The sequence below is a fragment of the Muntiacus reevesi genome, chromosome 5 (assembly GCF_963930625.1).
Source record: "Muntiacus reevesi chromosome 5, mMunRee1.1, whole genome shotgun sequence".
In the NCBI taxonomy this organism is placed as follows: Eukaryota; Metazoa; Chordata; class Mammalia; order Artiodactyla; family Cervidae; genus Muntiacus; species Muntiacus reevesi.
In genome coordinates, this window is record NC_089253.1 from 12,807,264 (window position 1) to 12,822,663 (window position 15,400).

Here is a 15,400-nt window from a genome sequence, read left to right on the forward strand (position 1 = left end):
GCTCAGTCGGGTCCGACCCCGTGGACTGTAGCCTACTAGGCTCCTCCCTCCTTGGGATTCCCCAGGCAAGAACACTGGAGTGGGTTGCCATTTCCTTCTTCAGGGGATCTTCCCGACCCAGGGATCAAACCCGGGTCTCCCGCGTTGCAGGCAAACGCTTTAACCTCTGAGCAACCAGGGAAGCTAGATATAGCTTTGGCCAACTTCTTGAAACTCTCAGGCTCAGTCTCCTCATTTGTTAGATAGTGATAATAGGTACTTCAAAGGACTATTGTTGAAAGATTAAATGAGGTAATGCAGTGACAATGCCTGGCACAAGCAAGTTCCTGGTGCGTGTTAAGTTGCTTCTGCTGCTGCTGCGTCGATTCAGTCGTGTCCGACTCTTTGCTACCCTGTGGACCATAGCCCCGCCAGTCTCTTCTGTCCATGGGATTCTTCGGGCAAGAATACTGGAGTACTCTCCTCCGGTGAATCGTCCCAACCCAGGGGATTGCACCTGCATCTCTTACATCTCCTGCATTGCTAGGCAGGTTCTTTACCATTAGAACCATCTGGGAAGCCCCCAAGCTCCGTATCCGATGGTTACTATTATTACTAGATCTGGGGTTGAAACCCTCGTGTCTTCTTGCCTTCTCAGCCTCAGCGAGAGTGCCCCACGCCCGGGTGTGGTTGTGTAGGAGCTGGAGTTTGAGAACGCGCCACCCCATCTTCATATCTTGCGGCTGGAACTGGCCAAGAGAAACGCGCGGGGCGAAGGGAAACTAAGGGGTTAAGGAGATGAGCATGAGAAAGCCTAGAAAACTAGAAAAGCTACCCCTTCGCCCCCACTCCTCGGCTAAGCCCCGCTAAGTAAGCCCCTCCCCTTCGCCACCGGGGCGGTCGCCGCGCGCTCCCTCCCTCCGCCCCTCGCTTACAAGACCTAATGAGCTCCCCCGGGAGGCCGAGCAGCGAGCCGGCCCCGAGCGAGGAAGCTACCCCGCGCGCACCGCGCCAGGGCGGCAGCCGGGCCTGGGCGGCGGGCGGGAAGCGGCCGGGGGCGCACGGGCCGCCCGGGAGCGGAGGCGATGGCAGTCCAGGCGGCGCTCCTCAGCACGCACCCCTTCGTCCCCTTCGGCTTCGGGGGCTCCCCGGACGGGCTGGGAGGCGCCTTCGGAGCCCTGGACAAGGGCTGCTGTTTCGAGGATGAGGAGACTGGGACGCCGGCGGGCGCGCTGCTGGCGGGCGCCGAGAGCGGGGACGCGCGCGAGGCCACCCGCGACCTGCTCAGCTTCATCGACTCCGCGTCTAGCAACATCAAGCTGGCCCTGGACAAGCCCGGCAAGTCGAAGCGGAAGGTGAACCACCGCAAGTACCTGCAGAAGCAGATCAAGCGCTGCAGTGGCCTCATGGGCGCCGCGCCCCCGGGCCCGCCCTCCCCAGGCGCCGCCGACATGCCCGCCAAGCGACCGCTCGCCGGCGCCGCCGCCGGCGCCCAGACGGTCCCGGTCCCGGCCCACGGCAAGGCGGCTCCCCGGCGGGAGGCGTCGCAGGCCGCGGCGGCCGCCAGTCTACAGAGCCGGAGCCTGGCCGCGCTCTTCGACTCGCTGCGCCACGTCCCTGGGGGCGCCGATCCGGCCGGGGCTGTGGAGGCGGCGCCCGCTGCCGGGTTCGTGGGCGGGGACGCGGCCGGCTCCGCGGGCGGCCCGGCGGTCCCCGGCGCCAGGAAGGTCCCGCTGCGGGCCCGCAACCTGCCGCCGTCCTTCTTCACCGAGCCGTCCCGGCCGGGCGGCGGCGGCGGCGGGTGCGGCCCGTCGGGGCCCGGCGTGAGCCTGGGCGACTTGGAGAAGGGCTCAGAGGCCGCCGAGTTCTTCGAGCTTCTGGGGCCCGACTACGGCGCGGGCACCGAAGCGGGTGCCTTACTTGCCGCGGAGCCTCTCGATGTGTTCCCCGCCGGGGGCGCCGCCCTGCGGGGACCCCCGGAGCTGGAGCCCGGCCTGTTTGAGCCCCAGCCCGCGATGGTGGGGAGCCTACTGTACCCCGAGCCCTGGAGCGCCCCGGGCGGCCCCGCGACCAAGAAGCCGCCCCTGCCCGCACCCCGCGGTGGCTTGACCTTGAACGAGCCCTTGCGCTCCGTGTACCCCGCTGCCGCGGACTCTCCAGGCGGGGACGACGGGCCCGGCCTCTTGGCCTCGTTCGCCCCCTTCTTCTCAGACTGCGCTCTGCCCCCGGCGCCGCCGCCGCCGCCCCAACAGGTGTCCTACGACTACAGCGCGGGCTACAGCCGCACGGCGTTCGCCGGCCTTTGGAGGCCCGACGGGGCTTGGGAAGGGGCGCCCGGGGAGGAGGGGGCGCCCCGGGATTGACTGCGCGGCACCCTTCTCCCCCAGTAGACACTGCGCTTGGGGCTCCCCGCTCTGGGTCTCTCTCGAGCCTAAAGAACGACCGGCACATGCACGTGGAGTTGAAACGGGATTTTAAAAATTCGATGAATAAAAGAAACTTCAGAAAAAGAGATGAAAAGGAGTTGGGGGTTGTTTTAACCACAGCCTCGTGTTTAAAAGCAAACAAAAACAGCCGTTGATAGGTTCTTATCGGATCAGTTGAACCAAGAAACCGAGACGGGATCGGGGAAGGGGGTGGGGATGACGGAAAGGGCAGGCGGTGGCTTCTGCAGCCCCCAGGCCCTTAGTCAACCTTTCATCAGAAGGTTAGGGTGTTTAGTGTAACAGCCCCTTCCCGACAGTGCTCTGGGCTCTCCTTTCATTAAAGTCTGTATTGAAAAGAACGGAGCAGAGGTATGTTGTTATTGATTTGGGTGTCTTCTTAGAGGATGGTTTCCTGTGTGGTCTCTCTGCCTTGTTAGTGACAGTGTTATTGAGGACGTGAGGCCAGTGGGCCACCGCGACCCGCCCTTACTGCTCCCCGGTTGGGGGCCGGGGTCGGTCTCTGTCATTTTTCCGCCAGTTTTTCTTCTGGTTCCTTGTTTCTTCCGTCTCTTTATCTCTCCCATTCTTATCAGTGCTGTTGTTCATTTTTCTTTTTCTGGACTCTCATTGCTCTCTCTGATATTTTTTTCCTATGGGTTTTTCTTGCAAATTTCTGGTATGGGAGAAATTTAGCAAACCTGGAGTCTATTTCTCTCCTTTTCCCATGCTTCAGCCACTGTGGGAGGTGGAGACTAGGCCAGTTATAACATCTTTGCATTCGAGGTTCCTTATCTGAGAGGGTGGGGATGACAATGCCTCTCCAGTTTTCACTGTTTTACAGCTTGCTGGGTAACTCAGAGGGAAAATACAGAACATGCCTTGAGCCTACCCCACCCCCCCCCCCCCCCCCATTGTTGGATTGGTTCTGCAGGTATATGGATTTTATACACATAGACAAATGTTTTCTACACATGGAAGCCATTAGGGGTGTGAGTCCCATGCTCTTTGCTGGCTGATCTGTTTGCCGTTTCCCTTACAAGCTGTACTCTCTCTACCCTCTTTCCTGCTGCTCGGCTCCTCTCTCTGTTGGTTTCTGCCTGTCTGTGCTTCCTCACTCCCTAGGCCCACAGTCCCTCCAAGAAACGGAGTAGAGAAAGTGTGAAGTTTCCAAAGGAGTCTTCCCTGGATAGCAGGTTTGATGAATGGAATCTGAAGGAGCCCTAGAGAGTAGTCTGATCTGATCATCAGAGGGAGATTGGGGGAAAGACCTGTTTTAACCAGCCATGAAGTGGCAGCGTAGCAGGATGGTTGAGGGGCAGAGGAGGAAAGCCTGGGTGGGAAGTGAGCTGCTGGAAAGCCAAAAGGGAGCCCTTCAGTTCTGTAAATGTTTCCGGTGAAAACATCAAGAGACCAGCACCCCTTCAATACAGGATATTGCCTACTGGTTATATTGTAGAGCAGAGAGCTGCTTCTGTTCAGGTAGCCAAGATAGAGGGTAAGAGTGTCTGCATGGGAGAAAGTTGAAACCCAGTGTTAGGCAAAGGATTTTAGAATCTAGGTCAGTGTTTGTGTAAATCAAAAGTACTGCCATCTTTTCAGAAAAGAATTTGGGGAAAGAACAAATGGTATTGAGCCATGGCAGACAACTTTCAATGCTATCCTTAAGTCACTCTCTTCTGAAGAAAAGCTGTCTTGAGAAGGCACCACAGGAAATGCAGCAGTGAGCCTTGCTAACTGAAAAGAACTCTTGGCATCTTCAGACACTTGGTGACTATTAAATTTCAAGGTGGTGATGAGTGAGTAATTTCATTGTGCTAGCAGATTGAGCATTATTCAGCAACAATTTAACTTGTTGAGATGACTTTATGCTATTATGATCCCCATTTGAGAGGTAAGGTGCAGACAGGTTAAATAACTTCCTCAAAGCAAGTAGTGGGTCCAAGATCCAGATCTACAAGCATCCTATCACTGTGACCTGTTACTTGTGAGACCCTGTTGTGATTTGTTAGCGTATGTGATTCGCAGTCCCCTGCATTATGCTGCTAGCAGGGGTCTTCCTCACCACTGACATTTTGGGCAGGTGAATTTTTTGTTGTGGGGGTTGTGCACAGTAGAATTTTTAGCAGCATCCCTGGCCTGTACCCACTAGAGACCAATAGCACTCCCCTACTTGTGACAATCAAAAATATCCCCGTTGCCACAGATCTCCTGGGGGCAAAATTGCTACCAGTTGAAAACCACTGTGCTAGACAAATAAATGAACAGCATTTGTGGGGGTCCCTGGCACTTTCAAATCCATGATCTCATTTAATCCTTACAAAGGTCTCTGCTTAGATATTGTTATTATCCTTACTGTTACAGGTGAAAAGAAAGAACGGCAAAGGGAGGGGCTAAATCAGTCAGCTTACCTACACCTCATCCCTGCTAATTTACCAGTCATGGACTAGTTAACCATATTGAAACAGTCTTCCCCATTGGCAAAGCTGGAGAACTATCTCAAAGGATTATCATGGGGATTTGGCATAGGGTATGTATAAATGTCCACCAAGAAGGACAGAGAGTTCTTAGTATCAGGCAGCCAAGACTTGGCTTTAGGTCAAGGTGCCAAGCCATCCAGGGTGCCAGGAATGTGTGCTTGGCCCCTCTGTAGGTTCCAAATTGCCCCATCTCTGATTCTGCTCCCTGCATTACTTTCCAACCTGAGATCACACGCGTCTGATTGTTCCCTCTACTGCAGTACTGTGAGGAGTACCCATTTAGTGACAGTCCTGCCAAAGGCTGAACACACTGTTGCTTTCTCTCGTGTCACTTTTCCTGAAGCCTGTTTAGCAAGTATTTTTGTCTCCTGTTTAACCATATACTTGCCCATAGACAATTCTTCTTAAGTGCAATGGTAGATTTTGTTTTTCAAGGGGCTTTCCTGGTGGCTCAATGGTAAAGAATCTACCTGTAATGCAGGAGATGTGGGTTTGATCCCTGGGTTGAGAAGATCCCCTGAAGAAGGAAATGGCAGCCCACTCCAGTATTCTTGCCTGGAAAATCCCGTGGATAGAGGAGCTTGGTGGGCTATAGTCCATGGGGCCACAAAGCGTTGGACATGACTCAGCGACTATAAACAACAGCAACAGATATTTTTCAAGACTGGAAATATAATATGCTTACAGTTGTGTGACTTTGGACAGGCTGGGGACCTTAGCTTAGTTAGTAATAATAATTACATTGTACTCTGCATATTCATGACTCCCCATCTCAGCTGGGCATTCCTTGTTTCCTGGAATGTGCTTTAGTTTTCTTACATCTGAAGAGCTCTTCCACACTTTTGCTCATCTCCTTTCAAGCCTCAGTCCCACCTGTCTCCTCAATCCACATCCTGACAAGATGGAAAGCATCTGTTGTAATCCCCTTCAATTTCCCATCCCCACTTTCACACATGGAATTTTCTCTCAAGCAGGTGGGACCTTCTCCTTCCTTCAGGGCTCAGCATCTGCCTCTTCTGCTCCTTGAGGACAAGATGCTGCTCCATCAATTATCCCTAGTCTCTGACAGCTCCAACCTCATCCTCACTTGTTCCTTTCATTGTAGAACTAAGCCTTCAGCATGGCTTTAAAAATAAGAAAGAAAAAGAATAAAGAAGTGAAAAACTCTGTTGATCCTATCCTGTTTCTTTCTCTAGAGGGAATATTACTCTACATTCTTCTTTTTAGAGTTGGAGTCTCTCAGAAAAAGAATCCATACTTTTTGCCTCCATCTCACCTGCTACTTAAACCTTAACTATTTTGAGTCCTAAGGTGACCAACCATCCCAGTTTGCATAGGACTGTCCAGTTTTAGCACTGAAAGTGCCATGGAGCAAGAAACCCCCAATCTTGGGCAAACTGGTACAGTTAGTCACTCTACTTCTGCCCACTGAAGTGAAGTGAAGTCTTTCAGCCGTGTCCAATTCTTTGCAACCCCATGGACTGTAGGCTGCCAGGCTCCTTCATCCATGGGATTTTCCAGGCATGAATACTGGAGTGGAGGATCCTTCTCCAGAGGATCTTCCTGACCCAGGGATCGAACCTGGGTCTCCTGCACTGCAGGCAGACTCTTTACCGTCTGAGGCACCAGGGAAGCCTACTTCTGCCCATTATTTCTCCCAGACTGTTCTCATGAAGCCCCAGTTACCAGCTGTAGGATCTCTGTTCTCAAGCATTCATGACCTTTGAGCTGCATCTGAACAACTGGGCTCCATCTTCCTGAAACGCTTCTTGGGTTTTTGGAGGCCTGGTTTCCCTCCTCACTTTCTGGCCAGGAGTGCTTCCTCTCCTTGCTGGTGCTGTCACATCTGGTGAGCCTCAGGGTGCCCTCACTTCTGCCCTTTGCTCTTCACACTCCACATATTCTCTCCATGTGAGGGTGGCGCTTCCCCAAGGCTTGCTTGGTCACTAATGCCCTGACAACCCCCAGATCTCTGGTTGCAGCCTCAGCTTCTTTCCTCCATCCTAGAGCCAGTTTCCCGTTTATTTCCTGTATAGCTTCTCAGGGGGTGGGGTGGGGCATGAACTCCTTCAACTTTGTGTCCCAAAGTTAAACATACCTGAGTAGCCACTGGCAACCTAGCCACATTTTTTTCTTGTAGCCTCTCATCCTGTCCAAATGGTTACCAACGCCTATTCTGAACTAGTCTTTAAGTCACTATGTTTCAAAGATTTTTATTCATGATCTTCAGAAAAACTTAATTTTATATCCTGGCTCAATATAACTATATTCATACAAACACACCCATATTTAATAATTTAAATCACAGTAGATTATTATCTGTATTAATATTCAATGATCTGTTTCGGTAGATAATTGAAGTTGTGTGTTTTTTTTTCTTCACAAAGCCTTGATTCATGTAGCAGCCGTGTGGCACATCAAAATATTTTTTTCTATTTGTTAATAAAGCTTGGCTGTTATCCATTGGCTGCTGTTACAACTCGCTAGTAGGTTGGGCCTGCAGTTGGAAACGCCCTTTTCTGTGTCTCCTCTCCTCTTCTGTCCCAGCCCCTTCCTTAGTTGGGGTCCTCATCACCCCTCTCCTCACCTCCTGCAGTGGTCTAAAGACCTCGTTGCCTCTGAACTCCCCATCCTTTAATTCATCCTCCTCATTGCTGGATGATGTGTTAGTGCTAAAGAAGCAACTCTGTGTCATCACTCCTTTGCTCATAATCCTTCAGTGGTTTTTTGTCACTTCCAAGGTAAAGTTCAGAATTGGTAGCTCAAACACACGGGTCCTGTCAGCCTCTCCAGTCACTACTGCAGTGGCTCCCACTACCCTCTAGTCTCCAGGTTGTAGGAATCTAGTACCAACTGTAGATAGGTGCTTGAATGCTCTATATCCATGGCACTTTCATGAATTTACCCCTCTTCTGCCTATACCTGGAATGCAATCCCATTTTCTCTGCTTGTTAGTTTCCACTAAACCTGTCATTCTCAGCTTAAGTGTCACCCCTTAAAACCTCTCTGAATCAGTTAAGTGCCTCTACTCTGGAATCAGCTATGCTACTCCAAGACCCCCAGGCTTATCTTCTTGCAGTTAATCATACTATTGTAATAGCAGTTATTTATTCCTCTGACTTGTCTATAGAGGACGGTACTCACCTCTGCATTCCTATCATTTTCTGGAATTTGACAATAATTACATCTAATAAATGGTTATTGAGTGAATTGTATGGGGCTTTAAAGTGGAAAAAGAAACTTCATATTTGAGCTTCTCCCCAGACTTACGGCAGGCATATGGTCAAATGGCCATATGCCACTATTTGCTAAAGAGCTCATGTTCAAAGAGAGCCTACTTTCTGTGGAAACCCTAATTGTGGCTGGCTTTATGTATGTGGCAAGAACAACTATACTAGTAATTTTGTTGAACCAAAGGGCAAAGTTATTTTGCCTGGAGCAGTGCACTTGGTGGTAGGGCTTCCCTGACAGCTCGGTTGGTAAAGAACCCGCCTGCAATGCAGGATACCCCGATTCGATTCCTGGGTTGGAAAGATCTGCTGGAGAAGGAATAGGCTACCCACTCCCATATTCTTGGGCTTCCCTTGTGGCTCAGCTGATAAAGAATCAACCTGCAGTGCGGGAGACCTGGGTTTGATCCCTGGGTTGGGAAGATCCCCTGGAGAATGGAAAGGCCACCCACTCCAGTATTCTGGCCTGGAGAATTCCGTGGAATGTACAGTCCATGGGGTTGCAAAGAGTCGGGCATGACCTAGTGACTTTAAAAAAAAAAGTGCATTTGGTGGCAGGCATAGAGGATGTTATGACATGCTTTCAGTCATTAGTTTCATCTATAGAGTGTGACCAGAATTTTCTTCTGTGAGAGTAACCATAACTAGAAGCCCTGTTTTCAATGAGTCTAAAATCGGGTTGGACAGTTAGTTCAAATTATAGGAGATGTTTAGTGCCAATATGAGAGTGAAGAAGCAATGCAGGAAAATAATCTCAGAGATGTCACCAAGTACTAGCTAGTTTAATTCCTAAATGAATAGTATAAGGCAGGCTATTTTTTTTTTTCACTTTCAAAATGTGATGTTCTTAGAAACATATTCCAAGTTGAGAAAAATCATATTTATTTTTTCATAGAATGTGGTGGTAGGGAAGGATAGGGAGGGGGGAGGAGAAGGAAGAAGAATACCTGGCTAGATTTTTGACAACAGTCTCAACATCCACTTATTACCTAGAATAAATGTTATAGATTGGATTGTATTCCCTCAAAAGTCCTAACTCCCAGACAAACCCTCAGAATGTGACCTCATTTGGAAATAGGGTCTTAACTCATCAGACATTATCAAATTAAAATGAAGTCACTAGGGTGGGAGCTATTCCAGTATGACTGGTGTCCTATAAAAAGGAGAAATTTGGACCCAGAGATAGATGCAGAGGGAAAACTGTGTGAAGATATGCAGGGAGAAGATAGCCATGTGATTGGAATGGTGCGTCTGTAAGCTAAGGTGTGCCAGAGGTTAACCACAAATAGAAGCTAGAAGAGGCCAGAAAGCATGTTTCACCAGCACCTTCATGGAGACCCTGCTGACACCTTGATTTCAGACTGCTAGCCTCTAGGACCGTGAGTCGGTACATCGCTATTGTTCGAAGCCACCAGTTAGTTTGTGGCACTTTGTTATAGCAGTCCTAGGAAACTCATAAAGGAATGAACACTATGGCAAGCAAAGTTAAATCCTACTTATTGTGCCACACAAAGTTGTTTTGTGTGTGTGTGTGTGTATATGGACTTAAACAAGACTTATGTAACCATGCCTTATTTTGTTTTGTTTTATTTTATCTCATTTGATTTGATTTGATTTCATTTTAGCGGAATACTAGGAAAGGGGCTCGGAATAGACATAACACAGCCTCTCGGAGCTGTCCGCAATATGAGGGGTGGGCTCTCAGCAGACTGAAGAATGTTAGAAGCAGGCTGAGCGGCTCAGAGCATGCCCGGGCTTGGCAGAATGAGGTGCATCTGACAGAGAGAGTGCTGACTCATGGCGTGTGTGCATGCTCGGTCGCGTCTGACTCTGCGACCCTGTGGACTGTAACCCGCCAGGCTCCTCTGTCCGTTGGATTCTTCAGGCAAGAATACTGAGTGGGTTGCCATGTCCTCCACGGGATCTCCCCAACCCAGGTTCCAAACCTGCGTCTCCTGTGTCTCCTCCCACTTGTTACGCACTCTGAGGTTATTGTTGAACCTCATTGCATCCAGCACCACTTGGCTGCGAAAACTCAGCCTCTGGGCCAGGAAGAACCTATTCTCCCAGGGCCTAGGGGGTCTGCTCCTCACCAGGAGCTGGGTCCACTGGCCCAGTGACGGTGGCGGAGAAGCGAGCAAGCATCTCTGTGCTCAGACGGGACACCTTTTCCCTGCCCTCCTCCCTGTGTGTCTGATCTGCGTGGCACCGCTTTTGTCCTGTCTCTTGCTAAGTTCAACTGTGTTCTGGAGCTTTGTCAGGATGCCCAATTCACTCAGCAGGGGCCTGGCCCTTTGTCTTCACTAGACTTGAGGCTTGTGAGCCCAGGCACTGTGTAAGTCCCCTTCATTGCTGTGCCTCCAGGGACTGCCTGTGTCTGACCTACAGGGACTCAGAGGCTTGCCGTGTGAACAAATTGCTGGCCCTCCTTGATATTGGACAAACTCTTTTCTTCCCTGCTACCAAATGCTCTGCCAGCTCCAACCACTGCTTCAAGATGCCTCTGAGGATGGCTTGGAGCTAAGATACTGCTTTTCATGTGACCGCTGTTTCTGGATTCTAATAGTGCTGAATGTCTCACCTGCCCCTCTCAACCTCTTTTTCCCCCAACAGATTTCCAAGTTCAAGTCCCACTTGCCTCTGGGACCTTGTGTCTAAGCTGCTATCCAACCCTGGTCCTCATCAGTGTCTCTAGCCCTGTTTTATTGCCTTTGTAATATTTACCCCATGAAAGACCACCCCTTTTCATTTTCCAAAAGGAGAAGTTTTTGTTAAAGTCAGAAATTAGTAGAATTGTTAAAAACATGAAGTTAGGGACTTCCCAGGTGACTCAGTGGGTAAAGAATCTATCTGCAATGCAGGAGACACAAGAATTGTAGGTTTGATTTCTGGATTGGGGAGATCCTCTGGAGGAGGGTAGGTCAACCCACTCCAATATTCTTGATTGGAGAATGCCATGGACAGAGGAGTCTGGCAGACTACAGTCCATAGGGTTGTAAAGAGTCAGATGTGACTGAGCACACACAAACATGAAATTAACTGTATAGGTCATGATTCTATTTGTTTGGCAGCAGTGTAAGAAAGACTTTTTTTTCCAGGCAGGAAATAGTAATAAAGACATATCAGTCAGGAGGGACGGGTGTCAGCGAGATGGTGGAAGAGGTGGCTTTCTCTTTCACAGAAAGACCAACTAGCAACTGTGCACAATAAGATGCCTCTGTGAAGATTCCAGAACCCAGAAGTGGGGCTGGGGCATTCCCTGGGATCACAGAAACCAGGAAACAATGCATTGGAAGAGCAGGACTTCACTTTGCATCACCGGCATTGATTGCAAAGCCGGCATTGCTCTGTAAAGGGTCCCCCAGGGCCTCCACCTTCTCCTGGTGGAGGAAGAGAGTTCAGGGTTGACATCCAGCTTCCTCAATGTTCCAAGATGCCTCCCAGGAGGGCCACTTGCCCTATCTTATCTCCCGGGAATCCCTGGCGGGGGTGGTGTAAATCAGTAGGGTTAGATGACTGGGGGTCAGCTAGAGAGGAAGCAGGGGATGAGGATCACAGCCCACAGCATGTGGATCTTGGCTGACTGTGTTCCTTCTGGTGGTGGCACCTGTGCAGAGAGCCCAGCCGGTGGTCCTGCTTATCCAAAGAGCTGAGCTGTGGCCCTCTCTGGCCAGGGAACTCTGTCAGCAGTTCTGCTTCGGTTGGGTCCCCAGCCAAAGGGCTGCCTGGCTGTAGATCTCATCCTATGGCCCCACCCAGACAGGGTGCCAAGCCCCCAGCCCTGGCTGTTTGCTGAGCGTAGCCTCCAGCTCTGCTTGACAAGAGAGCCTGGCGAGAGACCCTGAGCAGCCTCTGAGCCCAGTTTGCTGCCCTGTTTGGGCAGGGAGCCAGGCCAGCTGCCCTGCATAGCGTCAGAGCACAGATTGTGGCCTCGCCCAGCTGGGGAGGTGGGGTCCTAACCCTTCCCAGTCTCAGAGCTGAAGGCCCAGGTTGATTATTGAGCATTGTCGGTGGCCCAGCCCAGTCAGGGAGCCAGCCCCACCGCATGGCACAGCCAGCACCCTGTCCTGTTGTGGATTACAGCCTGTGGCCCTACCCATCTAAGGGGCATAGCTCGTGGCTCTGTCTGATCATATCGTCAAGCCAGCTGCATTGTATGAGGCTGGCATCTCCCTGATACCTGACAACTTAAAGAAAAAAAGCATAGCCTAAATGTTGAAAATTATGCTTTATTCCATGGGTAAAACTGAGGTCTTAAATCCAGGACACAGCATCTCAGAGACTGCTTCCAAAGAGGTAAGGGAGGTAAGGGAGGAGCCAGGATATATAGGAGTTTTTGCAACAAAGACCAGGTCGGAACATCGAAAGATTACTATTAATGAAAGAAAACCAGATATCTCAGGTGGAACCACCTGCCAATGCAGGAGATGTAAGAGATGTGGGTTTGATCGGTTGGTTGGGAAGAGCGCCTAGGGGAGGGCGTGGCAACCCATTCCTGTATTCTTGCCTGGGGAATCCGATGGACAGTCCACTGTGGTGGCTACAGTCCACTGGATCGCAAAGAGTCAGACACGACTTGAAGCAACTTAGCAGGTGCACACACACACACACACACAAGTTAATTCTCCAGTTAAGGAATTTAGTACTTTTCTACATATGGGAAGATGCAAGGGTCTGGGCTTACTGAAATCATTCCTTTGATAAGCACCTCAGCTACCTGGGGGCCAGAATCCTGTGCTTTCTCTGAATCCCCTTAGTCTGAGCAGCTGGAGGAGACTGCAGAGGCTGAGGGCTTAGCAGTGGACAGTGCATTTGTCTCCATCCTGAATCCCTTCAGGGTTCACCATCTGGGAGGCTGTAGTGGCTTGATGGCTACAATATCTTTTGTTTACTGATATGGCCAGCAACATTTTTTTCATAGACATATCAAAGCCAGAGAACACTACAAGGAAAGAAAATTAGAGGTCAACATCCCTGAGGAATATTGAAACAAAATCCTCAACAAAATATTAGCAAATCAAGTTCAACAGTCCATTAAAAGGATCATGCATTATGCTCAAGTGCAATTTTTTCCATCAAGCAATTCATGCCTGACCGTGAGAATTCCCATTATCTATGGTCACAGGTTCGATCCCTGGGTCAGGAAGATCCCCTGGAGGAAGGCATGGTAACCCACTGCAGCATCCTTGCTTGGAGAATCGCCATGGACAGAGGAACATGGTGGGCTACAGCCCATGGGGTTGTAAAGAGTCGGACATGACTGAGCAACTGGGCGCACACACACATGGTCACAGAAGACAGGAACACAAGAATAGCACTCAGTATGAAGGAACTCGGAATGGTCTAGCTTGTATAAACAAGTCCACAAAACTGGGGACAAGTACAACTGCGTTTCTTTATGTGTAACTGACTGCTCAAATACCTACTGCCTTATTTGTTTGAATTTTTACTATCTCTCTGCTAGAGTCTTCCCCTCTTCCCAGAGCATACCAGAACCTGGAGGCTGCCATGAGCCAATAGACATGTAGTCCAAAAGTGGATCCAGGCTGGCTTTGCCATTCAAGTGGGTCTAGAACTGGGGTCTGATAAATCTGCTACTGCCATTGCTTGTCATCAACTCGGTTTCACTGAGTGGTACAGATCACATATACACTGTGGAGTTTGCACAGCCAAGGAGATGAGTGGAAACTAAAATCCAGCCCATGCTGATTCTCGGGCCACTAAACTGGGCACCCAAAAAGGGGATGTCTTCTTCTTTTTAAAATTTGTACAAAAACACTATATAGGCAGCTCTCACCCTGGGTTTCACCACTGGAAACTTGTCTTAACAGACCTGTGGGTGCAGCTGACCCCATTTGCTGCAAAGGTGCCATGTGAACTGTGGGAAGACAGTCTCCTCCCCAGAGCTCTAGGCTGGGACTCATCCAGAAGGATCACCTCAGGGACCCAACAGCACAGATACTCTCCTTCCTCTTGTTCTAAGCTCTACTTGGGTAATCAGCTTTTCCTTTTAAAGCCTTTGCCTGAGCTATGAGTGTTATGGATTGACTGTGTGTGTCCTCCCCCAAGTCTATGTGTTGAAACCTTAATCTCCAATGTGGTAGTATTTGGAGATGGGGCCTTTAGGAGTTAATTAGGTCATAAGGGTGGAGTTCTTTATGAATGGAATTAGTGCCTGTAAACGAAGACACCAGAAAGTTCACTCACTCTCTCTTCCACACTATAAGGACATAGAAAGAAGCAGGGGCCTTACCAAGGACCCTATTCTGCTGGCCCCCTGATATCAAATTTTCAGCCTCGGGAACTGTGAGAAATAAATGACTGTGGTTAACACACCCATTCCATGGTAATTGTTGAAAGAGTAAGACAATGGGGCCCTCATTTTTAAGGGAGGCTCCCTCAGGGTTCACAGTGGATTTCCTGTTCCAGCCTACTCTAGTTGGCGACTCCTACCTAGCCACTCAATGGACATGAGTTTGAGCAAGCTCTGAGAGACGCTGAATGACAGGGGAGCCTGGCGTGCTGCAGCCCATGGGGTCACAAAGAGTCTGACATGACTGGGCAGCTGAACAACAACCATGAGTAGGTCTTGGCTACACAGGTTAGGTGGTCTGAGTGTTGAGGGGCATCTTTGGAGTCAGGCAGCCGGACAGAACTGAATGTGAATTCCCGCATTGCCTTCTCAGCTGTGTGCCCTTGGAAAAGCAAAAGTGAAAGTCACTCAGTAGGGTCCGGCTCTTTGCGACCCCATGAACTATACCGGCAGATTCTATACCAGCTGAGCCACAAGGGAAGCCCAAGAATACTGGAGTGTAGCCTATCCCTTCTTCAGGGGATCTGCCCGACCAGGAATCAAACTGAAGTCTCCTGCATTGTAGGCCGATTCTTTATCAACTGAGCTATCAGGGAACCCCTTGGGTAGAATAGTAAACCAGAGTCTCAGCTTTCTCTTCTGTCAGTTGGCACTAATGATATCACAGGGGGTTGTGGGTCCATTAGATGATGTATATAGAGACCCAGGCATTATATAAAGACCCCTTTAAACCTGTCACTGTTATTGTTGCTGCTGTTGCCCAGAGAGACCTCTACAGAGCACAGGAAAAGAGCCTCAGACTCTGTGGTCCTTTCTCTTCTCTGCATCCACTGAGGAAGGGCTCTGGACTTATCTTTATTTTTCATCTCAGGATTTAAAAGGTCACTGGAAGCTCCGGCACTGAAAACGCCCGATCCCTCCACAATGATTCGGAATCCGTGACTAACGGGCCCCTTCACATGAGCTGGTTCCTAA

At 50.1% G+C, this 15,400-nt stretch overlaps 1 protein-coding gene across 1 annotated transcript; it reads left to right on the forward strand.

The window, feature by feature from the left end:
• Positions 1–947: 947 nt before the first annotated feature.
• On the forward strand, positions 948–2,631 carry FAM181B (family with sequence similarity 181 member B). The gene has a single exon (XM_065936580.1). The coding sequence runs from the start codon at positions 1,065–1,067 to the stop codon at positions 2,340–2,342; it is 1,278 nt and encodes a 425-aa protein (XP_065792652.1). The 5' UTR covers positions 948–1,064; the 3' UTR covers positions 2,343–2,631.
• Positions 2,632–15,400: the final 12,769 nt, after the last annotated feature.

Coding starts and splice junctions, on each gene's coding strand:
- FAM181B (XM_065936580.1), top strand. CDS start 1,065: ATGGCAGTCCAGGCGGCGCTCCTCAGCACGCACCCCTTCGTCCCCTTC.